The 25,844-nt window shown below is 43.5% G+C and overlaps 1 protein-coding gene across 2 annotated transcripts in view; it reads right to left on the bottom strand.

The window, feature by feature from the left end:
* LARS2 (leucyl-tRNA synthetase 2, mitochondrial) overlaps positions 1-25,844 on the bottom strand; it is a 124,106-nt gene that overhangs the window by 22,147 nt on the left and 76,115 nt on the right. For both annotated transcript variants that reach the window (XM_074988249.1, XM_074988248.1), the window contains 6 exons: positions 24,154-24,269; positions 22,972-23,255; positions 18,716-18,814; positions 12,153-12,290; positions 4,954-5,057; positions 3,702-3,884 (listed from right to left, as the gene is read on the bottom strand). In XM_074988249.1, coding sequence (XP_074844350.1) covers positions 3,702-3,884; positions 4,954-5,057; positions 12,153-12,290; positions 18,716-18,814; positions 22,972-23,255; positions 24,154-24,269 — 924 coding nt within the window. The remainder of the gene's footprint in view (positions 1-3,701; positions 3,885-4,953; positions 5,058-12,152; positions 12,291-18,715; positions 18,815-22,971; positions 23,256-24,153; positions 24,270-25,844) is intronic.

Here is a 25,844-nt window from a genome sequence, read left to right as displayed (position 1 = left end):
CTATGCGCATGTGAAACCCGGACAATGTACAAGGAACCAGAACAATATCAACGCTGCCTCAGGAGGATAAGTGCATGAACACTAACGTCTTGGAAGAGTCGAACATGGCGAGCACTGAAGCCATTATCATTCATCAACTACATTGGACTGGTCACGTGGTTCAGATGAATGAGCAGCACCTCCCAAAATAGGTTCTTTTTTCCAAGTTGGAGGAAGTACAGAGGAGCATTGGGAACTAGTGGAAGTAATATAAGGATATGCTGAAGGCATACATGAAAAAGAGCAGCATCAGCATTGACACTTGGGAGAACCTTGCCCAAAACAGTCCCCAGTGGAGAACAGTAATCTATGAGAGAGTGGTGCAATCTGAGAGGTCCTGCTGCAGCACAGACAAGGAGAGGCGGAGAAGAAGAAAAAGCGTCAAAATCTGTCCCGCCCCCCTCCAACAACCTGCCCCTTCTGTAATAAGAGCTGCAGCTCCATTGGGCTGATAAGCCATCAATGGACTCACAAATAGCAAGGTGACATGAAGACGTCCTACTCGTTATTGAGTGACTGCCAAGAAGAAAGAGTGTGTTTCCTTCAATAAGAATGTATATTATTTTGATGCTATCAAAAGATGACAGGCAGATTATTAAACTTTTTTCAAGATCTTTCCTTCTTATTTTCCTTTTGCAAATTTCTTAACTGTTTTTCCAGTACTTCCACTAAAAAGATGCTCAAATATCTTTATTTGTACTTCTCTGCATTTGATAAGAGATGTGTCTGAATGGCAAAATGGCTTTCTTCTAGCATTGTATAAAATGTCTTTGTTTGCGCATATGAAAAATGTGTTGTGAAATATAAACAGCAAAGTTTAATAATACTTTGCAAAATGACACTTTTTATGCAAGGATTACTTAGCTCTTACAAAAGGGGGATAAAGTTTCATTATTCCCATTTTCAAAAAAAGGAAACTACAGCAAAAAAAAGTAACACTAACAGCCTGATTTCAATAAGATCACTCACAGAGTAAGGCATTACTAAATGTTAGAAAGGACAAGAGAATCCATGAGGGACAGGAATAGAACCTACTGACTCTCAGTCTTGTGCTTTCAGGAAGTAACTGTGATAGGAACGTAACGTAAGAACAGCCACGCTGGGTGAGACCAAAGGTCCATCTAGCCCAGTATCCTGTCTTTTGACAGTGGCCAGTGCCAGATGCCCCAGAGGGAGTGAACAGAACAGGTAATCATCAAGTGATCCCTCTCCTGTCATCCATTTCCAGTCTCTGACAACAGAGGCCAGGGACATCATTCCTACCTATCTTGGGTAATAGCCATTGTGAACCTAACCTCCATGAACTTATCTAGCTCATAAAACCCACCCCAAAACTTTGTTGTTAGAAATGTGATAATGTGGTAAAGAATGAGGGGGGAAAAAAAAGGTAAATGATACAGACCAGCCTGAGGAGTACCTGATATAGGCTGCACTCTAAGATGTTGATCAAAAAAGATGAACATATTTTAAAAAAAACACGCTTAGATGTTTTACTGAAGTCCTGTGTGACAAGAAAGTTGCTTTAAAATGTAGAAATTTCTAGTGTGTACCAAATATTATGAAGCAAGGCAGAAAGAAGAGAGAAATTAAATCTACTACTTTGGGGCTGTGCCACACTTTTCCCATAGAAAAGACAAAGCCCCACAAGCTAATCATATTTAAGAGGTGAAACTAGAGAGAAATTTGAACATGCTCTGCGTGTAGGCCCCATCATTTACCCTACTTTCATCAAATATATAATTCAACAGCATAACAATCTAAATATCTTTATCAGCATTTTTCAAATAGCATTCAGAGCCTTTTTGGGCAAGGTTCATTGCATAAATGTCTACAATAAATTAGAGCAGATAAAAGAACAAAATCTCCAAATGGATGCTCACATCGTGAACAGAAGAGAGATTATTAAAAAGGAGGAATTCATCTACTGCTTTCTAAGTCACAGGTCATAAGAGAGTCTGAGACTGAGGATCTACCCTGTCTCACCATTTATAAAGAACTTATTACAAGAGGTATTTTCTACACACCTGATCTTAGCTTTTAAGAGGTTTGTATGGGAAGAAGGGAGAAAAGTGCTTCCTAAACAAGTTTGTAGCTAATGATGTTATAAAACATTAGCTTCTTAAAAGATAGTTTTCTCAATTTGCAAAATGCACATCTCCTAGTTCTATAGCATCACTCCTTTGTAAACTTCAAAGATCATAGTACAAATAGGCTAAATCAGAAGGAAAAGTGATAAAAAGTTACATTTTTCCCTCTTTGCTTTCCATTCTCACAGTGTACAGAATATCTTCACAAAAATGGAACATTTCTGCAGGCTTGTTTCTGCCTAAGGCTAACATTCCAGTGTGCAGCAAAAATGTCATATTGTTGTAAATCCCTGGTTTCAGCAGTCTTAAGAGACATGTACGTAGCGGTGTTGTCTGTCCCAAGATATTAGAAACACAAAATAGGTGAGGTAATATCTTTCATTGTACCAACTTCTGTTGGTCTGAGACAAGTTTCTTCCAGATACACAGAGCTCTTTCTCAAGTCTGAGAAAGGTACTCAGTGTGTCACAGCTAAATATAACGTTGAACAGATATTTTAGCATTAGTAGTTACCACATTCTAAAGGACCATTCAAGGTCTTACATACATATCCTGTCTAGTTCTGCAGTATTACTTCCTATATCTTCCTAGATTATTCCTGGGTAGACTATCAAGGAGCAAAAAATTACGATTATTCTCAGTAAAGATGGCATTATAACAACTGCATGTATCTAAACACTTATTAGCATGCTAGCCTCTAATAAAAAGTCTAAGGCAGAAGCAATCATTACCACTAAAGAAATCACAGAACCACATAAAAATTCATTGAACATAGGAACATCATCCTTAATGCTCCCTCAGATCCTATGCAGTAGCCTCACATTGCAACACCATCATAGAAAATATTCTTTAGTGCCACAGAAGCTTTCCTAATGTAAAACATTCTTTTCAGTGAAACCTGGAACAGAATGACCTCATCTAATTTTTGATTCTATTTGAAAGTCTGAAGATCCCATTATGAGAAATGAATAATGTCTATAGAAGAGCATCAGATGGTCCAATTTACCTGTTCGTATAAGAGAAGAACAAGGAACAAGTAGTTAACTGAATGGCAACAAATGTAAAGATAACAAAAGGAATATTTTTCCAAAACATGGCACAATTAACTTATGAAACTTACTGGGACAATATATTGAAGCCAACAGCTTACCAGGATTCAGAAAAGAATCAGAGATTTCTACAGATTCTGAGAACATGTATAGTTACACAAGGTAGAATAATATTTTTGAGAAGTAATATAAACCCTCATGCTTTAGGACTAAGCCAACCACTTAAGCAAGGGAAGACTGCAATGTCTTCAAAACATCTAGTACTGGTCACTCAGAGAGAGAGGAAAGAGAATCTGCATATGAGAACAGAGGTCCATCTATGTTCCTATTGTTAATGTTAAATACATAAATAACTAACATCATCTTTTATCCCAAAAGAGGACTGGACCACTATTTAAAAGACAGCCAATGAAATCTTTTCATTCCATCAGCTGTTCACATCAAATTCTCCACATCCCAAACAATAAACTGTATTTCAAACAAAAATAAACCCAGAGGAGGAAAGAAGGAAAATAATTAGACTTACTCCTTGCATCCCACAAGATGTCTTGTTCTGGAGGGGCAGCAAACAGCATGTACAGTCGCATAGTGTCAATGCCATACAGCTCTACTACTTCCTCAGGGTCTATTCCATTATGCTTGGATTTACTCATTTTTTCCCAGGTAACCTGGACCTTCTCTTTTGTTCTTATGTGAACTGGTTCAATCCCTAAACATACAGAACATATACAATTATATCTAATATGGTTCCATGAATATCTGGCACAGCAGAATTTAATATTACGTTATTTTTAATTCCTTTTCTGATATTCTTACATAATTTAAAGAGAAAAAACAATTAAGGTAAGACAAAACACTATTTTACTTTCACATCTCACTGAAGTAACATTATAATGCTTCTCACGGGAAAGAAAATTTCTTTCTTCTATTCAATGAAGCTAAATCCAGTGCTCATGAAAGGTGTTGGATCTGGAGATGACAGGACTCATCTACATTAAGATTTTTGCATTAGCGTAGCTACTTTAATGCAACTTGTGTAGCCGTTCAGTAGTGGTTTCATATGCCATTTGCAGGGAAGCTAACTTACCTCGATTCCATCTTTGGATGTTTATATATAGCAAGTTTGCAGGTTTCAGAGAAGGTAAATCATAACCATGCAAGCACTGCTTTACAATGTAGCCATCTATCTGGGGGCGGGGTTAGAGAAGAGTTACACTGCTGTACCTGAGCACTGTCCTCTATACAAAAAACAAGTATAGCACAGGCAGTAACAAACATTTATTTCTTAAACTGCTCTCCAAGGATTGCATGTAAGAGACAGAAGTTCATTCTGTGCCCATTCTATCTAGATGTTACTTGTTCAGATGGCCAACAACGATGTTGACTTTGCTAACGTTTTGTAATGTGGACATCTACCAGGAATGCAGTTAAGACCACCATCTCCTTTCACATGGGTTATTGAATGGCCTCACATGGGTTACTGAAGTCATTAGTCATTTTTGGACACAGACCAGACTGATGTAAAAACAAATATAGTGGAAATACTGTGCTTGGTAATAGTTAACAGGCAACTGGAATAGTTATCTGCTCTGTATGCGAACTCAGTTTTTAGCTTATGAGTCCAGAAAAAACACAAAAGTCAATCACCGGTTTAATTATTACAAGGATTCACTTCTCACTGATGAATTTTCCATACACTATGACTTGTACATCCTTTGCACTAACCCTTGACTTTTCTGGATGCACCTGTGCTGGTTGTCCCATACAGGCTCTCTTACCAGTGAGATCAATTTCCTCTCGCTTCAGATATTGGCTTGTTGTTGGTAGTTTGTATGTCCGACTCTTGATAAGACCTTGAACCAAGAGCTTATAAAAAGGCTCCCTGAGAATGAAAGGAAAAGGAAACCTGTCTGTGGAAAATAGCTATCAAAAGCAAATTTTACAGAAAGACTTAGATGCTGACCTCAATTAGACATTTTAATGAAAAGAAGAATGTCACACTGACAACTGACAGAGTTGTCACCTGCAAAAGTCAAAAGATATTTTAAAGAGAAACTTTAATGGGAGAGAAAACTATTTATGAAAAAAGCTATCTTTCCAGTCACTTTCTGCATCCCTCTTTCTCTCTCCCCAACATTCACGTTTGAACAAGAACACAGGTGTTGCAATAGTGGATCACTGTCCAGTGTCCTTTCTGACAGTTGCCAGCACTGATTAACCCAGACGAAGGTCTAAGATTCCCACAGTAGGCAGATGTGGGATAAGGGTAAACTTAGAAACTTCTACATGTTACACGGCCCATCCTATTTTAACTTTGCTTTAGCTATACGTAATTTAACAGTGTAGCACTGAGGCTGTGGCCACATTTGGCCAAAACTTTGAAATGGCCATGCTTATGCTAATGGCCAAATAGAAGAATAGTAATGAGGTGCTGAACTGAATATTCAGTGCTTCATTAGCATTCGCATGCTTCCGGCCGCAGTGCTTCGAAAGCGCTGCTTTCGAATGCATGTGGCTTGGCGCGGCTACACGGGGGTCCTTTTGGAAAGGACCCCACACATTTTGAAATCTCCTTATTCCAGGGGGATTTCAAAATGTGGGGGGTCTTTTCGAAAAGGACCCCGTGTAGCCGTGCCAAGCCACGCGTGTTCGAAAGCTATGTTTTTGAAGCGCTGCGGCCAGAAGCGTGCAAATGCTAATGAGGTGCTGAATATTTAGTTCAGCACCTCATTAGTATTCTTCGATTTGGCCATCAGCATGGCCATTTTGAAGTTTTGGCCAAGCGTGGCCACAGCCCAAGTGTCTTTATAAGCTCCTTCCAAATGGTATTTCATAAAGCATCTGATGACTCAATTGCTTAACTACGTACAATAAATAAAAGGCTCTTAAAATATATAAGCTGTAAAAGGATACTGCCATCATAAGACCATCTTAAAAGAGAAGCGATCAAACCCTAATTAACTGTTTTATATTCCAGTCATAAGACGGGAGATTCACAGACTGTCTTTGCCCCATATTTCAGGAAAGCAAGCCCTCTCAGATCACTAATTAAAATAGTTACAAAAATTACAAAAAGGTGAAAAAATAAAATGATTTTCTCACACAAACATTTTCGCATGCAATCAACTGAATACAAAAGAGGCATTTAAATAACTACCATATTTCACCAAATAGACGAACTTTAAATAAACAATCAGAGCACCAAAAACTGAACTCAACTGGAGGTAATTTTTCAGGGAACAATTGTCTTTTCATGACACAGTGTTAGTTCAGGTCAGGTGCCATGTTGATAAAAGTTAAATATAAGTATGTACATTTCCAGTTTCTGTTTATAAGGCAAGAAGCTCAAAGATGGAGTATAAAATACTTTACCATGTATGGGGAAAAAGAAAAATAAAGGAAACGTATCTAGTTCTAGTGGGAGACCACAGAAGGATGGAGAAATGCCCAAAATCAGAAATGCTCAGCCTGTAAAAGGATCTGGGGCAGAAGGCAGCGCTTAGAAACAAATACAAATCAGTACTGAATATCTCCTGTAGCTCAAAAAGATTTCACTATAGGAACTATGTTGGGATGACTCCATCTGCTGGTTAAAGGAAATACAATTTGAAATTGCTATAAAATATTTCCTTTAACCAAATTTTTTTCCAAAGGATTTAGGCAGTATCAGGAACTATTAAAAATATGCTATAAAAATGCTATAAATGCTATAAATGCTATAAAATATTTCCTTTAAAAATTTTTTTTTCCAAAGGATTTAGGCAGTATCAGGAACTATTAAAACTATCAGGAACCATTTCATACTGTTAATTGCAATCCTGCACACAAGTGTTTAACTCAGCACAGCAAAAAGTTACATTTAAATTAATGAAACTACTCAGTGCCTAAAGAAGCATGGTCAAATTAATGGCTCTACTCACAATACATAAAGCTAAATATGTGCAATCCTCTGCAGGGTGTGGGCCTATGGCAATATTTTGTTACTAGTGCTCTGAGACAGTAAATACTCCAGACACACACACACACACGCTGCATCTACACTACAGCTCTGTTTTGAAAGGATGGCTATCGAAAACAAACAATGAAAGATGCCCTTTCGAAAGGGAGCTTCCACACAGGTAAATGGGGCACGAAGGTCTGCCCTGCCCTTTTGAATGGCTCCCACTGCCCTTTTGAAAGGGAGGGTCCACACGTCCCAGGGCGCCCTTTCGAAAGTACATGGGCAGAAAATGCTGCGCGCAGGGTTGTATGGCGGACAAGCCCATCCGGGGCTGCTGCATATCGCCCCTTTAAAGGGCCCCCACCCCACACCTCAGTTTGCACACGATGAGGGACAGCTAACTGTCCCTAGCCAAGCAGAAGGAGAGTGAGCAGAGGAGGCACCCCGGTCCCCCATGGACCCTGATGAACTCCCCTAAGCCACTGAGACTGTGGTCGGTGCACTAGCTGCGGTCCTGGCCGCTGTGCACCAGGAGCTCTGGGTGGCCACCCTGTTAGCCACCCTCCTGGAGGCTGCCCTGAGGATGCAATGCTCCTACTTGGTCCCCCAGGTCATCCACTGCCTGTGGCGCTTCCCCACAAGCAGTGACTGGTGGGACCGGCCGGTGCTGGAGGACTGGGGCAATGACCAGTGGCTACAGAACTTCAGGATGATCACAGGGACATTCCTGGGGCTCTGCCACTAGCTCGCCCCAGCCCTCCAGCATCGCAACACCCACATGAGGTGGTGCTCCCGCTCCAGAAAAGGGTGGCCATTGCCCTCTGGAAACTGACCATCCCGGACAGTTACTGATCCGTTGGCCACCAGTTTGGGGTGGGCAGGGCCACTGTAGGGGCTGTCCTCAATGAGGTAAGCTGTGCCTGGGTCACACCTAAACCACATGCGGGGGCATGGAGTGGGGGGCACCCCGGCAAGGGGAACTCTCAGGAACTGGGGGGCAGGGATAGACAGGCATGCAGGGGACAGAGAGCAAGTGCCCCAAGGAGGTGTGCCCTGCAGGGGATGGGCAGGCACAGGACACCCCACCCCACACTCACGAGCATGTCCCCCACCACCACTTCCTTTAGGTCATCCAGGCCACCAACAGGGACCTCCTGTGGCAGCTGATCCTCGCGGGGGACCTGGACACCATCCAGGGCTTCAAGAACTTGAGCTTCCTGAACTGTTCTGGGGCACTGGACAGCACACACATTGCCATCCGGGCCCCGGAGCACAGTGGCAGTGCCTATGTGAATCAAAAGTGCTGCTACTCCGTGGTCCTGCACACACTCATTGACGCCAATGGTCACTTCCAGGACTTCTATGTGGGCTGGTCTGGCCGCGCCCATGATGCCAGGGTGTTCTGGAACTTGAAGTTTAGTCGCTGCATGGCCAAGGGGACCCTTATGCCCCGGTGGCAGCTCCATGTCGGGACACGATGCTGCCACCCTGCATCATGTCGGATGTGGCCTACCCTCTGCAGGCCTGGCTGATAAGGCTGCATATGGGACACACTCAGCCTAGCCATCTGACCATCCTGGACAGTTCCTTTTTTAATGAGTGGCTCAACCAGGTTCGCAATACAGTCGAGCGGGCATTTGGCTGCTTGCAGGGGCACTTCAGATGCCTCCTCAGCAGGCTGGAGGTGGGCCTCCACAGTGTCCCGACAGTGGTCAGGGTCTGCTGCATCCTGCACAACCTTGTGGAGGCTAAACAAGAGCCGTTTGTGTAGGGATGGGCTGCCAAGGTGGGGCGCAGGTACAAGCAGCCCCCTGCCGCCAGGCCCAGCAGGACGAGGTTTAGGTACGGGATGCCCTGCACCAGGCCTTCGAGTGGGAGCCACAGTGACCCCCTGCCCTGCACACCCCGCCCCCCACCGACACCCCCACACATGTGCAGGGGACATGAGGTTAACCACAACAATAAACAAAACAAAAAAGCAGTCCAGTAGCACTTTAAAGACTAATAAAATAATTTATTAGATGATGAGCTTTTGTGGGACAGACTCACCTCTTTAGACCATAGCCCTGCCAGAACAGGTTTAATATTTAAGGCACAGAAAACCAAAAATAGTAATCAAGGTTGACAAATCAGAAAAATATTATCAAGGTGAGCAAATCAGAGAGCAGAGGGGCAGGAGGGAGTGGGGAGTCAAGAGTCAGATTAATTCCCTTCTGCCCCTCTACTCTCTGGTTTGCTCACCTTGATAATATTTTGCTGATTTGTGAACCTTGATTACTATTTTTGGTTCTCTGTGCCTTACATTTTAAGTCTGTTCTGGTCTGGCTGTGATCTGAAGAAATGGGTTTGTCCCACGAAAGCTTACCACCCAATAAATTATTTTGTTAGTCATTAAAGTGCTACTGGACTGCTTTTTTGTTTTGATAGTATGTAGACTACTTTCTCTCTGCTACTATACAACAATAAACAGTTTAGTAGCACGTTATAACTGTCTGCTTCTGTATACTCGTGGGAACTATTTACAGGCAGGTAGAACAGCCAATGGGGGGCAGGGGGAACTATTTACAGGGGCGTAGTGGCCCTGGGCGGGCACTCTGCAAGCCCCGGGGGGGGCAGCTAGGATTCGAGGCAGGGGGCTTTACCCCTCAATAGGGGTCGAAGGCATGGATCCCCATTGCCTGCGCCTGCGCCTTCCCACCCCCGTGTCCCGGAGCTCCACTGAGGCTGGGCGGGGGCTGGCGGCACAGGGGGGTAGGGATGTGGCTGGGGCAGGTCTCCTGCAGACTCACAGGGCCAGGACAGCACCATAGGCCACCCGACTATGGGGGGTGTGGCCTCCTCCTGGCCAGCACTAGCCAGCAATATGTGGGCTAGCTGCATGACGCTGGCCGGGGGAAATGGGTAGGAAGCAGAGAAGCGAGGTGGGCTTGTGGGGGAGGGGCCGTTGCAGGGGGTAGGGTGGGAGTGGGGATTGGGGGTAGGGGGAGGTTGGAGGGGGCACGGGGGAGGGCGGCCAGGTGATGGGGGATGATGAGGTGGGGGTGGGAGGAGTGGGTGCGGAAGTGGCTCACGATGGGGCAGCAACCGAGGCCAGGTGGCCAACCACATCTTGGGTCAGGACATCCAGGTTGGCCACTACCTGGTCCTGGGCCTGCCCCTCCATGGCAAGCCACTCCTGTAGCGCACCCATGAGGTCCCACAGGGCTGTGGTGTGGGCTGCATCATCCACCTCCTCCTCCATGTCCTGGTGATGCCAGTGAATGGCCCAGCGGCAGCCTCACACTGTTCCCGGTCGGGGTCCAGGCTGCTCTCCCTTGCCCTCAGTGGTCAGGCTCCCTGGGCCCGTGACAGGGCTGGTTTGGTGGCTTGAACTGCGGAGACAGGAGAGGCAGAGGAATGGGCCTTTAGTCCCAAGTGATGGCCCCTGTGAACCCCACTCCCCCAGTCCAGGGGCCCTGCAGGGACCGCATCCCAGGGTTCCCTGTACAGGTGCTGCGGGCATGAGCTCTCCTCAGTGCCCCCACCCCTCCATGGTCAGGTGGCCTATGGTGCTGGCCTGGCCCCGTGGTGCTGAGTGCCGCTTGTTAGTCCTCTGAGGACGGGGGAGCAGGGCCATCCAGCCTGCATGTGCCACGGGGCCGACGGGCATATGGATGGGCTTCGGCCACACCAGGTGGGACCAAGCACCCCCTCCCCGTGCCCCAGGTTGACTGGGCATGCATGGCACATACCTGTGGGTCCCTCCAGGAACTCAGGCGAGGCATGGTTGGAAGCGGTCTGGCTGGACGTGCCAGATGGGACGTCAACGACAATGGCCCCCTTGCTTGAGCCCTCGTCATCGCTGATGGTCTGGAGTGGCCTGACCATCCATGGGTGCCTGGTGCTGGCTGCCGGTCCCGGGAGGTCCTCTCCCTCCATCCCTGTCTTGGGCTCCAGCTCAGTGTTGGGGTCCACCGTGTCGAGGACCACAGCTGGGGGCCCCTGCCTCCTTGGGCCCAAGGAGGCGGTCCCGTTCTTTAAAGTAGGGGCAGCTGGTGGGTGCTGCCTCGACCGCCTGGCCATGTCCCGGGCCCTGCAATATCCCTGGGTGGAGCTCCGTCACCTTGGACCTCACTTGGTCTGGGGTGTGGGTGGGGTGACCCCAGCTGGTGAGGCCCTTGGGAGAGGTGCTTGAACGCTGCGACATTGTGGTGCTGGACCCCCATCTGGTGCAGGACCTCCTCATCTTCCTAGAGGGTGAGGAAGTCCCGCAGCTCGGCCTCTGTCCGGGAGGGGGCCTGGCACCTCGGGGCCTGGCTCCCCTCCTGGGTCGACTCCCAGGTCTCCTTGGGAGGCCCCTGGCATGGACAAGGGTCCAGGGTGCCGGCCACGGTGCCGGAAAGCAAGGCAGGCTGGTTGCGGCCTTGCAGCTGGCAGCGTGCTGGAGAGCAGCATGGGCTCCTTGTTGCCTGTACGCTCTCAGCTTCCTGCCTGTGGGTGTGTGGGAGTCTGCTTTCTTCAACGAGGCTGGACGCTGGATCCATAGAGCTCTGCTCGCGCTGTGAGCAGCGACGCCACTTGCCAGCTGATCGCTGCCATGGAGGACTCCCTCTTTCGAAACATCTGGCTGCGGAGCAGCCACACTTGCCCCCCTTCAAAAAATTATTCCAAAAGAGAACACTCTTCCCAGCATGGGAATGGAGGACCAACTTCAATGAAATGGCCCTGCCCTTTCAAAGTTACTTTAGAAAGATCATAGAGTGTGGGTAGCAGCTGCGGGGGTTATTTCGAAAGAAGGCCATCTTTCAACCTCAATTTTGAATGTACTTGCTAATGTAGACACACCCAAATGCAATACAGACTGTAGCAAACTGATCATTTAAGCTAAATTTGACAAGGAAGAAAATTCAAGCTCAGACAATGAAATGTAAAACGTTCTCTTGAAAATAATACTGATACCTCTGCCTCTTCTAGCTCTATAAAACTTCTGCTGTGGAAGCTAGATGCAGTCTGAGACTGATGGCTGAATAATTTTCCATAAAAATTAATAATACTTACTTGTGTTTGGTCATTTTTTGATTATAGCAAAAATGGCTCAAGAATCTAGCAAAGTACAAATGCATAACTGCATGCTCCTTTCCCCCAATGTACAAATCCACAGGCATCCAGTAGTCGGCCAAGGCTTTATCGAAAGGCCTAAAATACAAAGTGGCAGAAAGTGCACCTTAAGTATAAAGCAAAAAAAGAGAAAAAAAAACACACAGGTTTACTAGAACAGGTCCAATCAGACTTGACTGAAAAATGTTACTCACTGTGAGCTACATGTATATCAAAAACTACATTATATTAATTTTGCTATTTACTTAATTCTTTATCTTTAAAAAAAGCAACGGTTGATTTGCTTAAGTTAAAAATCTGTGAGAGAATTTTTAAAAGCTATAGAGAAACAGATCTACTAAAATATGATTTATATATATCATGTTAGGCGAATGACTATGACATGACATCTGATGTATCACCTTTAAATCTACATAAAAATGCTATGGAAATATTGTTGTGATTTCTACAGAACTTTCATAAATGTGGTGTGATTATTTGATCTAGTCTTGTGTGTTTAGTAACTGATATCTTGTGGGAAAATATATTTTTATATATAACTCTCCAAAATGTATAACAATAAATGAATTTTTAAAATATTGGAATTATTTCATGTATTTATTTTTTAAAATTGGAAGTTTGCATTGCCACCATTGGAGGGCAGCATGACACCTATTCCAGTGTTTAAAAACATTCTGAATATTCATTTGGGGCACTGTAAATTGAAACTTCAAAGATAGTTTCATTTACACCAACGCAAGTAACTATGTCTCTTCGAGGCATGCTTTATGACCCCACTCTTAAGCAAATCTCAGTATTGGGCTACCTCAGATTGTATCAGAATTATGATTTTATTGTGCTATATATTAGCAATGCTTCCATTATTAGAGATGAGCCTGAAATAAAAACTGGAACCAGGACTTCCCATGTCTATAATGTGACTAGTAACAAGCTCTAATCTGAATACTGTTGTATATAAAGTTTCAAAATGCGAATCTGAGCTTTTCCTACGTCCAGTGTGTCCTGTTTGGAGTTTGACTCATAAAATGGCCAGTCTATGTACAGTTTAATTAGGCATTGTCTAAACTACAAATGTGTTGGGTGAGCACAGTCCTCAGTGTAGACATGGCAGAGGCAGACAAAAGGAAGTATTCTGTTGGCAAAGTAACACCTTCTCCCTGAATGATGTCAGCTCTACTGAAAGAAGCACTTTACTCTTGACTTATCTGTAGTTACATTTTTTTGTCATGTCATATAGCTACAGTAACTACGGTGGTATTTTTTCACACCTCTGGTTGACACAGCCATGCTGATAAATCTTTGTTGCATATACCTAGCTGAAAGGTCTGATTTTTAACTGATTTAGTTAAATCTGTGCAAAATGCTGTGTAGACACTTATTTCATTATAAGTCAGACTTATTTCTGTTTGACTTAAGTCCACTAAGAACAGATGTAAGCTAACAAGAAATGAGAGCACCCACACAGGGGTGTGCACTACTTTAACTAAACCAGTAAAAGTTCATGTGTAGTCAAGACCTTACTTTGAGTTATGGATCCTGTTGAGAATTTTGTTTTGGCCCAATTCTATTTGAAATACATTATTGCTGTAATTTAATTAATTTATTCCAAAGATACTACTGAATGGTATATCAGTACACATCCAGACTGTGCTCAGGGCACAAGCACCACCTGTAACAGAAAAACAACTATGACCAGTAAACAGAGCTCTCTCCATAGCCCTCAAAATTTTATAACCAAAAATTCTTCATCAACTCCCTTTCCTCTCCCACCAAGAGAAGCAAGAAGTGTTTAGTATCTCATGTGAGACAAAACGCAGGTAACCAAATCAAACATGTACATTATTTTAATGACTGAGTTTATGTCAAAAAAAAAGACACACTGACCAGGATGAATTTTTGTTAAGTAGACAACTTTCAACAAAATGCGCTTCTCCCCACCCAAGGGAGGTCAGATTCTAAATCAGCAACACTGACAGTTAAAACAAGATAGATTCCAACAGCTGGGGAACCTATTATAGGATCCTCATATACTACAATTCGCTGGATACAATTAAGCCATTTTATCAGACACTTTCCATTTACATCTGTGTGAAGACTTAGTAACCCAAACAGTGATGCTCTTATCAAATGTATGGCTAGCCTTTTGCCTACAGAACAGCTCATAAAATATTTAAGAGGCAGTAATTATTGGCTGGCTGTCTAGCAACTGTAGAGAGCAATCTCATCTGGACAACGTACAGAAAATACCTTTTGGACTGTTGAGCTAACCTTTGCACAGCCTGCTTTAATGCTAAGTTTGACAGAGCCTCAAGGGGCACAATCAGCTCTGCTAGCAACTACAAAAGATGCAGCAAGTACACAGCTCGCCTCACACTGCCCTATAGTCATTAATGCATAGTTTATATTTATAGTCATTAATGCATAGCATATCTAGTGTTTCCTTTTGTAATACTGTGTTTAGCTGCTGTAATAACTTGACAATAGGCCACTAAGAAAACACTTCATTTTAAACTCTGGACCTAAGTTAGTATGACTTGAGGTAGTGTAGACGAGAGGTTTTCTTAATTTCGGTATCTGAGTGAGTGAAATTGCTTGATTTCTTACTTCTTTCTTTGTCCAGCCGAATGCACTGCTATAAAGCCCAGAAGAAGCTAGTTAGCTGTATTCTTAGACAGTGGCAGAATGTAAAGACCACTTGTGCTCTCCATGATGCGTTGCTCCTGTTCATTCAACAGAGGTGTGAGTCCTTGCCAGATGTACTGATGCCAGAAGGGTGCCTCTTAGCAGCATCTGTAGGGGAACTGGAAAAGGCACCTCTCAGAGTGGTGTGCACATGCCCTGCTGTGTAGGGTGCCTCCAGTCCCCCTGCACCGCTCATTCCTTTTTGCAGGAAAACTCCAACAGCGGCAAAGGAGGGCGGGATGTTGAATGGACATGAGCAACACATCTCAAAAAACACCCATTCCAATTCTTTTTCTTCGAGTGCTTGCTCATGTTCATTCAGTGTTGATGACTGCAAGCAGTGTATCTCCAGAGGCTGGAGGAGTTTAAGAATATGCTGAACACAACAAAGGCTTCCTCTTTGGCTTTTTTTGTCAGGGTATAGTGCAAGTGTGCACTGAGGACCAAGTCGCAGCCTTGCAAATCTTCAAGATAGGAACATTGGCAAGTAAGGCCACAGAGGAGGCTTGTACTCTTGCCTAATGTGCCCAGACGAGTGGGGGCTGCTGGGCACCCACCAACTGGTAGCACGTCCAAATACATGAGGTTATCCAAGTGGAGATCCTTTGGGTGGATATCCAGATCCCCTTCATTCTCTCAGTGTAAGCTGAAAAGGGACCGGGAGGAGGAGTTGGAGGGGTAGAGATGGGCTGGTCCTATGACACCGTACCCAGGACCCAAGAGTCCATAGTTATACTGCATCAAGCAGCAAGGAAAGGATGCAAACAGTGGGGCTGTGTCTACACTAGTAAGCCCTTTCAAAAGATTTTTCGAAAGAAGGGGGCTTTTTCAAAAGAGCCCATGGAGTATCTACACACAAAAAGCACCGTTTCTAAAGTAAATCAAAAGAATGTGGTGCTCCTTTTGAAATCACTCTTCCTTTCCCATTTCAGGAAAAAAGTGTCCCCTTTTGAAAGCTTCTTTCGAAAGAAAATGTGTTTAGATGCTCCGCAGGGCCTTCATTTTTGACCCCTGGCCCATTTGTTCGAAAGAGCAGGGGCTGCGTGGATGCTCTCTTTCAAAATAGCAGATCACGCTTTTGATATGCTTTTTCGTGTGTGTTCTTTCGGAAGAGATCTTCCGGAAGGGCTTCTTTCAAAAGAGCTCTGTAGTGTAGACGTAGCTCAAGAGAATAACTCAGGGAAAGGATCCTTGCAGTCTGAGAGGTATGTTGTCCTCAGGCGCATCCTCAAAAAGGTCTCTTGGATGTGGTCTTTTATCTCTTCTGTTCAGTGTCCAGTTGGGCCTGGGAAGGCTGAGCAAGCGCAGCCTAGTGCTTAAATTTCTTGCATTCAGGTCCCAGGTTGTATAAACCCACTATGTGGAGGGTGGTACAGGAGTCCTTTAATCTATGCAGCTGAGCGTCTGTCTGCTCTGCAAACAGGCCCGCAACACTGAATGGTAGAGCCTGTATGGACTGTCATACCACAGCGGAGTGACCTGACAGGAGCAGCCACGACAGTCTCTGCATGGATACCACCTATGCCATCATGTGAGCTGTAGCATCTGTCATGTCCGAAGTAGCATGGAGCATTGATTTGGCTGTTGTTGACACCCACCTCTGCCAGGGAGGCAGAAGGTTGAGTCTCTAACTCTTGTTCCATCTGCGGGGTGGCAGACTTCAAAGTGTCCAGTGGCTGAGGGCATTGAGTGCAGGAGGCTGATGGCGCCATTGACATGCTGGCTACTGAGCACTGTACTTCGGACATGGCAGATACGTTCCCTAAGTGCCATTCAGTTGGCCAGGCCTGGGGCCACTAAGTCATTTGTGAACCCATCTGCAGTACCAAAGGCATAGGGAGGGTTGCCTGAGCTGTAGGAACTGAGGCCTGATTAGAGGTCAAGCTGCTAGAGCATGCAGTGCCAGGACACCAGGAGCGAGGGTTGGTTTTGGTGTAGTACTGTGCACTAAGAAGGTCAGTGCCCAAAACATGCATCAGTGGTATGAATGGGTCCCTGGAAAATGCCAACTGCTGCAAGACCTGCAGTGTGGATGTCAGTGACTGGCAGATTTGTAGTAAGAGCAGCAAAGAGATCGGAGCAGAATGGGACCGCCAACCCCTGTGCTCTTCACAGACATGCTGCAGGGGCATCTTGGAAGTCTGTGCCTAAATCCTGGAGAGGCTCAGCTCAAGTCCTCGGTGATCCTGGAGCTTTCAGGGGGACTGTCTCAGGCTGCAGGCTCTTGAGAAGGAGATAGCTCTGTGGAGACCGGGGTGGTATCATGGTACACATCCGTTCATGGTGAGGTCCTGCAATTATAGGTGTAGCGGCACTGGCAGTAACCTTATGTCCTGGGCTGCTTGCAAGGTCTCTGGTGATGATGGCACCCAGAGTTGTTTATCGCCAATCTGGGAGGGAGTGGGGGGAGCGAACAGGAAAGCGTCACTCCAGAGGGGCCTTAAAGGTTGTCTGCACCACAGAAGAAGAGTCAGCAGTGGCTGGCATCCTGGTCTTACTCTTCTTGGGCCCTGGAGATCTGCCCCTCTTCTGCATTAGTTTGTGTGGTCCTAGGAAAAAGCATCATGTGACCTATGGCACCGGCAGAGTGCTGCGCACTGATGTTTTGGTGCTCAGTGCAGAGTCCAATTGGCCATGCACCAGAGCTAAGGAGGATTCCAGTAGTAGAACTTTTAGGTGCACGTCCTCTCCTTTTCCGTGCAAGGCTCAAGTGTCGCATTTGCAAGTCATTTATGATCAATGTGCTCCTCTCCAAAGTACTGCAAACAGCCAGAATGGGGGTCGGTTACTGGCATGGACTGATTGTGACACGACTCTAAAGCTTGGAGAATGGGCATGCCCTGATCCCAAGGTTAAGTCCCTATGGGATGAATCACTAACTGATAACAGTTACAGAGAGGTAGCCATGTTAGTCTGTATCTTCACAGAACAAAAAAAGCCGTCATGAAGCACTTTAAAGACTAACAAAATAATTTATTAGGTGATGAGCTTTCGTGGGTGTGATGTTCCAATACAGCACTATCTCCAGATCTGAAGAAGTGGGCTGCCCCACAAAAGCTCATCACTTAATAAATTATTTTTTGTCTTTAAATGCTAAATAACTGCTTTTTTTGTTTTGTAACTGATAACAGTACATTAACAATAGCAACTATTCACAGGGAAAACAAAGTCCAGTGAATTGGAAAAAGGAGTCACAGCTAACGCGGAGGCGAGCAAGTTTCAAGAACTGTCATTGGTGGCAAGAAGGACCGAGACACTTCTCCCTACAGATATGGCTAACGGAAAATCTGCCAGCCGTGGTGCATAGAGCAAGCACTCACATGGTGAATGGACACGAGCGAGTCCTTGATGAAGAAAAGGGCTTTGTCTATATTACAGAGGTGACACTGATTGTTTCCCCTTTAGTTGATGGAAAAAGCACTTTTCATCTATGCGCATAAGAGACTTACTCTACTGTTGGAGAAGCAGAAATCAGCAACTTATCAAAGTTCTACCAAGGTAAAAGCTGTGGGTCCATCAGCTGAATGCAGTCTCAGCCCTTTCATGTCCCGTTAGGGGCTGACAGTTATATTTCATAGTTCAGGACAGTTCACAAGGCTACTCTCACCTGAGCAGGGCCAGTCAGAATGCGGAGAATCAGGAACTTATAATAGGTTCCCAGATAGCTTCCCATCCTGCTGCACTGAGCAGATGGTATAAGGATGAGCACCTGGCCAATTGTTTTTTTCTTTTTTATCTACTTCTCCTACATAAAAGAGGTCCAGGTTACATGAACACCCATGTGACACTGGGTCTGCTTGCAAGCTGCCTGGATGTCTTACCTGTCAGAATTATGAGGATCAATGTATCTGAAAAAATACCAAGATGAATCAACAAAGGTGTCCATGGTGTCTGTTTCCCTCTTCGCAGGTCCTTTACACCTGAGGAGCAGAAGAAGTATCAGCACTTTTATATGAAAAAAAAATGCTGATTTTTTTCACAGCTTAAAGAAATAAAGCAAATGCTATATGAAAGTTCAAAAGAAAGGGGAAAGTATTTTGCCATTAAATGAATGGCTAGAAAAGTATTAAAACATCAGCACGCTCTTCTGGTACTATCACGTATATCATTTTATGATCACTTTGAGCGGAAAGAGCAGGGTAGGCTGCATTTCACTGGTTCTTATTTGATAAAGGACTGGTTGTTCCTGATTAGTTGGGATTCCACTTATTTTGCAGAGAAACAAATTTAATTTAATTCCAGTTTTCATTGAGAAGGATCAAATCTTTCCCCTTCATTGTAATACCATTTTGATTCATGATAACTGCTAGCAAAAAAAGACAAAAAAAACCCACACAACATTTGATAGGTATTATATCGAAGGTATAGACCCACACAGATATAAAATGAGAAGTTAAAAGCTTGGATAGTTTTTCCTCCATGAACAGAAATAATTTGCTTATGAAAATGAACAGCAGGAAGCAATTTTTTAAAAATCAAGGTTTGCATTAATTGCATCTGCTCCGTACTGAAGAATGTATCTACTAAAATAAGGAAAATTTACAACACAAATGACATTTTGCAGCCTGCTGCAAACCTGTGTGCAGTACACACAACACAAAAATGTCAACCAGCTGTTGTAACTTCAATCTATGACTGGAAGCTTCAGCTAGCATAGCCAAGTCTGCTTGCTTGCTTGATACTGTAAGCCACAGAAAGCATACTAAACAAGTTCTCTGACAGCAATATTGGCTATCTACTCACTTTTGGGTGTTGCAAATCTTTGGTCTACCACGTCTTCATGTGGCTTGGGTCCTGAATACCTCAGATACCTCCTGTTGTTGAGGAATTTCACGTCATCCAAGGCATGTGAAATGCATGCACTTAGTGGTAAATATTGGGGAACTTATGTCTGAGTGTAATGAGTAGATAGCCTTTCTTTTCTATTCTCAGAATACTTAGATAAAGTTTGTTACTCTTAAAGGCACAGTGCTTGGCAAGGGGTTGGATTAGTGTGGTGGTGGTCAGATTAGGAGCCCAGAATTTGTACTTGGTAATTGCTATCTCACGCTCCAGAATCTAAACATCCATTAAAATCTCTCTAGCCTTTATCACTGTGAAATTAACCTTCAGAATGTGAACCAAATGTAAATTGTTACAGTCTCATCTGCGTGAGTTTGCCAATAGTCTGAAACATTTATCTGAATAGGATGCTAATTCTAAAGTGCAATGGTAATTCAGTGTCAGCTCATACCCGAAGAGTAGGACAATATGTGTCTTATAAAACAAATATTGTATTATACTGTAATAGAATTGTCTCAGTCTATCAACCTCTGGGATATTTTACATAACAGTTATGCAATTCCCTGCACCCTAGTTAACAATGGTTTACTAATTGTACAAGTTCACAGAGCACAGGTCAACCAACGGTTATCAGCCAAGATTGGTCAGGGTGCAGCTTCATGCTCTGGTTGTCCCTAAGCCTCAGACAGTCAAAAGCTGGGACTGTATGACAAGAGACGGACCACTAGCTAAGTTGCCCTGATATATTCATTCCCCCGAAGCAGCTGGCACCTGCCAGTCTTGGAACACAGGATTCTAAGCTAAATGGACCATTGGTCTAATCCAGTTTGGATTTCTTATGTTCCTAACACAGTGAGCGCATGCAAGGCACTAGTGACTGATCACCTACAGCTAGTCAAGCAGATGGCAGGCATTTGCATATTCATTGAATAATTTTGAACTGCAAAGTCAATATACACACCCTGACAGTTCACTCATGGTTGGTTATACCTTTAGAACTCCCCATCTGTAAGCCCATAACCACAATCACTTCAGTTTCCCATCTCTATTCATCCTGCTAATCCACCCAATCCCAGCTATTAAATACTGCATATAAATGGAGTATAGCTAGTCTGGAGGATATCAGAACTACAGTGTTCCTTCTTCAGAACAAAGGCACTTCAACTTCTATATCAGCAGGAAGCAGGCAACTAAGATTTCAGTAAGAGTCAAGGATTTCAGACTAGAAGACACTTGCTGAGAGCGTTACTTAGTACTAGAATTCATTTACTCAGACTATCTTGACATAGCCTTACCACTTAACCTGACACTGTGTATTGTTTAAAAAAGCCTACATGAAATGACACTTTCTTTGCAGAAGCACACTGGTGTAAGTCTTTCCTCTACTTAAAATGCATACCATCAGTAAGCCAAACCTGTTTCTAGAACTGTTCTGTGTACGCCATCTCATTACAAATGAGATTCACAGTAGTGCCTTAACCTTCAAAACTAAACAGATTTACAATTTCTGTGTTATGAAGAACGACACCCTTAAGGTCACTTGAAGGTTCTCCTGACAACACCGGGCCAGCTCTGCTGACAGCAGAATTTCACTATATACAAGGAACGAAAAGGTTTCTCTCAGGTATTCCTCAGGTTCTGTTCCTTCCTGTGTTCCCTGTAAGCTGGATGCTTGGGTGGCAACCCAGGAGAGATTCAGATGCTGCCCAGATGATTAGCAGAGCACACAGAGCCACCCACAGCTGGCAGCACATGCTTCTCCTGGTAGTACACATCTGCACATACTTCAGTGCGTATAAAATTTATTCTACACATGGACAGGAAAAAAACAGAGGAAGCATTGAATCCTGGCAGATTCCAATGTACCCAACTCCCAATCAGCTCTGGAGACTGGACATCTTGCTTTCTCTAACACAGTGAATCCCAATATGGGGTATGTAATGGTATTGTGGGGGAAGGGGGGGCACAAAAAAGATAAATAATTATCATAGAAAATAAGTTTTAAATAAATTGCAAAATTACAATCAATTATTATTTTTAAATTAAATATCTTCCAATAATTGCTATCCAATAGCCTATGCTGTGGTTTCCTTTTTCTTCCAATGAAGTGTACAGAGCAGTTAGAATTGGCTTTAATGAGGGTCCACAAACAGTTTGCAGGGTGATTGTGAGTCTGCACTTGTGAAAAGGCTGGGAACCACTGCTCTAATGAGTCCGAGCTACATGCTGCTTCTTAAAGAGCTGACAAATAAACAGTATGATCTAAATCTGAACCATGGGTGGACACATCTATTAATTCCTTCTCACTGAATTATTTGCTGCCATGTAAAATGCACCAAACATGTGACTCTGTGTAAATAGCTCCTCCATATCTCTGTTGTTAGATTTGTTAATAAAATGATCAAGATGTCAGTCTCCTTAACAAAAGCAAATGAAACAACTGAACGAACCTTCCAGCAGTGGTACTCACAGTTATGTGACTCAGGAGCCATACTCCAACTATCATTAATCCAAAGAAACACATGACTACTGCCCTGCACGCCATTCCCCCAAACGCACATACAGCAGTATAAAATATATCACTATAAATATAACCAAATGCTCTAAAATTTTCAAATAAATTTTCAATACAAGGAGAAATAAATGTAGCTAAACCACTGGTTGGGTGAGCAGACTATGCTGTTTATTTTGTTCCCTCCACCCACACCTTTACCAGTCCAATGTTTACAACGTCCCTTGTAGCCTCAGCCTTCTGCCAGGGCCAACAAGGAGAAGAGGAGGTCTCCCTCATGGAGCTTGCATTGTCTCTGAGCTCAGTTAACCCCGTTCCTCCAATCAGCTGGTTCAGTGAGGTCCTGGAAGGAGGTGGAGGAGTTGGGGTACCCTCCCTCCAGCAGTGCAGCAAACCAGCTGTTTCACAGCTCTCAGGCGGTAGAGGAGAGAGCAGGGGCTCCCTCCTTCCACAAGCTGCTTGAAGAGAGGCAGGCTATGCCTGAAAGAGCCACTTCCAGCTTGCAAGCTGCAGACTGAGTATCACTGCCTTACAACCTTTGCTTTAACACTGCTGTTGGAAGAGGAAAAAAAATCTTGCCATCCATGAAGTAAGCAACACTGCAGAGAGCTGGGGGAACAAAGGAGGAGAAAAACTGTTTTTCTAATCTTTTTCCCTCTAACGTAAAACACTGAGCTTTCCCTCCATTAGGCATTTACCAAGAAAAAGCTTATATGAAGAAAGAGGAAGAGGCCATATGAGGTAAGAATTATTGCAAGTAGACAGCAAATAATATTTGCTCACCTTGGACACGAACAGTTCATCCACTGTGGGACAGTTTCTAGAGCAGAGGCCCCTTTTCCGGTAAAGGAGGTTATACTGGGCAACTCCACAGGTAAATCCTCATAAGGCACAGGGACTGTGCCACAGGTCTGGCAGTGGATTATGGGAATAGGTGTTCCCCAGTACCGCTGTCGAGATATTAACCAATCTCTTAACTTGTCACTTGTTAGGTAGCCACCTATTCCTTTTTTTTGGGCCTTCTGGGTTAAGGCTTTTAAAGCTGCCTGCCTAGTCATGCCTGTGAACTGATAAAAAGAAAGAGACTTGATATATGCTACAATTCATAATGATGTAAGAGACCTTTTATATGTTATTTTTCATATTTATAGTACACAAACCCAACTCTCAAACTCCAATGGGATAGGGGTCCCACACATTTTTGAAGCTCTCCATTTTTCTTCCGCTTTACATCCCTCCATCACAGGCTTCCCACATGTCTGTCACCAACCTTCTGGACATGAGGGGTTAGATAAACCTCCCTTCAAAGCTTATCAATGTCACTCCCTTGGGTCATTGCTGAGGAAGGGCCTGTTCAGCACTCCTAGCTTCTCTTGGCCAGATATCAGCAGTTAAGGTGAATTCTCCTTACTGCAAGGAATTCAGTATATTATATTCCAAGGCAGACAATTCAAGATTATGGGTGTTAAAAACAGATATTCATCCACATACTCACTTGGGGCAATTTTATACTTCATTTCCTCTTTTAAATATTCAATTTCTCTACCAAGTTAGACAGATACAAAACTCATCTCCTGTTGAACAACAATCTTACTTCTCCTCAGATTAACATATTCAGACTCACAAAAATTCTTGTGTTAATTTAGGGTTACATCATTACACAGCCTTGAAGCTATCAAATGGCCTGAAATAATACTTTCAGTGAATAAACCCCAGGAAAATAATATATTAACATTTAACCTGAAAGAAAAACAAATGTGCAAATGAAGAACAGGAATGAACTTCAACCATTTTCATGATGGAAGTTTTATTCCTTTTCTATTGTAAAATTTAGACTTCTTTCTGGTACTGAAAGTTTTGAAGATTAAGCCTCAAAAACAAAATATTTGGCAGTGTTCCTGGTAGTGGGTTTTTGTTTGTACTACCACGGTACTTTAGAAAGAAACTCACTGCAAGCGTACCAACCTCTTTGGAGTTGACTAGTGTCTCCAAGCCATCTGGTAGTGTTTCAATGACTTCAGTGAAAGACAGACCCAGATTCTGAGCTACAGCAGCATCTTCTGGACTTGTACTAGGAATTCCTAAGCAGGGAAGGCAGGAAAAATCAGTTCCATAACTGGCTACTGTTCCTGCTCCTTGCCATATTTTTGCGTAAAATTAGTTTCATATATTGGCACTTGCTACTTCTTTCCAACGGCTTTAAGACACTGTTAAGTTAAATTATGACAAATTTTCACAAAATGCATAAAAATAAGCTTGTGAAATTTTAGTGACATCAGTTACAAGCAAACGTTCTCTAACAGTGTCTACAACCCAAAAATCATTATTACCGGGCAAACTGAGGAGAACCTCAAAGTAAATAGATCTGACATTGACTAATATGTTTTCATTCACCAAAATGAGAAATGCAAAAGTGAAGCAAATAGCATAAATATATAGCAAATTAGTTGTTTTGAAAATCAATTTTAATAACTGAAAAGGATTATTAAAAACAAAGATTAGTATTTTAAAAAAAGAAAACAGAGCTTGATAAAGTCCTTTGACATTGCTGCCCCCTCTTTTAAAAATCTTACCCTTTACTACCACAGAGTCATCTCCAGTAATTCCAATCCAGCGTAATGCCAACTTTCTGTTAAAGAATATAGCTAGAGAAAGCATTTCTTACTGCTGCCAGCATAAGACATTCAATCTGAATATATAAGGCATCTGATGACATCTTCTCCCACTGTGCTTTATTACCTGAGACACTCAGACATTTTGAATACAAGTCTTTTCTAACCCACACAGAAGTCTTTTTACAGCTGAAACTCACCAATATCAAAAAGTGATGTATTATTTTATAATAACCCTTGTTCACAATGTTACCACCTGACAGCGGCAATCTGTTCAGCAGCTGCTGTGTTTCACAGACAAGTATTGCAGTCTGGTGGTTAGCTAAGAAATCCCTATTTTTATTATACATTTTATACTCAAATATTAATGATCTGCTGTGTGACATATTATATAACAGTGATGTAAATCTTTCTATATTAGGTTGTTTTCATTTTGGGAGATATTTGTTCTATTTTTAAAATAAGCCTACATTACTAGGTTGGCCTCTAAGGCTATGTCTACACAAGAACATTATTTTGAAATAAGCTGTTCCCGAATAACTATTTTGAAATATGGCTGCCATACAGAAAAACGTATTTCAAAGCAGCAGTTAGCTATTCCAAAATACATAGCCTGCACACGTAGCACTTATTTTGAAATAGCATCTGTTTCAAAGTAACTATTTTGAAACAGGTTCTGTTAAGTGGCCACACTACCCCCTCCTTTCAGATGGGGCATGCTAATGAGCCACTTTAGCAGGTGCTAGTGAGCTGCTGCCATGAATATGCAGTGCATTATTAATATAATGGTGGCTGCGTGTGCTTTGAAAGTGCCAGTTTCAAAACGCATGCTGCCCGTGTAACCGGAGGCCTTGTGAAATGACTCCTCTGATTTCGAAAGCCCCTTCTTCCCAAAACCAAATGGGAAGAAGGGGCTTTTGAAATCAGGGGGTCACTTTGAAAGGCCCTCGGACACACAGGCAGTGTGCATTTTGAAACTGGCACTTTCGAAGTGCACGCAGCTGCCAGTACGCTAATGATGCACTGCTTATTCATAGAAGCCCC

Source organism: Carettochelys insculpta, chromosome 2 (genome assembly GCF_033958435.1).
Source record: "Carettochelys insculpta isolate YL-2023 chromosome 2, ASM3395843v1, whole genome shotgun sequence".
Lineage (NCBI taxonomy): Eukaryota > Metazoa > Chordata > Testudines > Carettochelyidae > Carettochelys > Carettochelys insculpta.
This window is presented reverse-complemented; position numbering and strand designations above follow the sequence as displayed.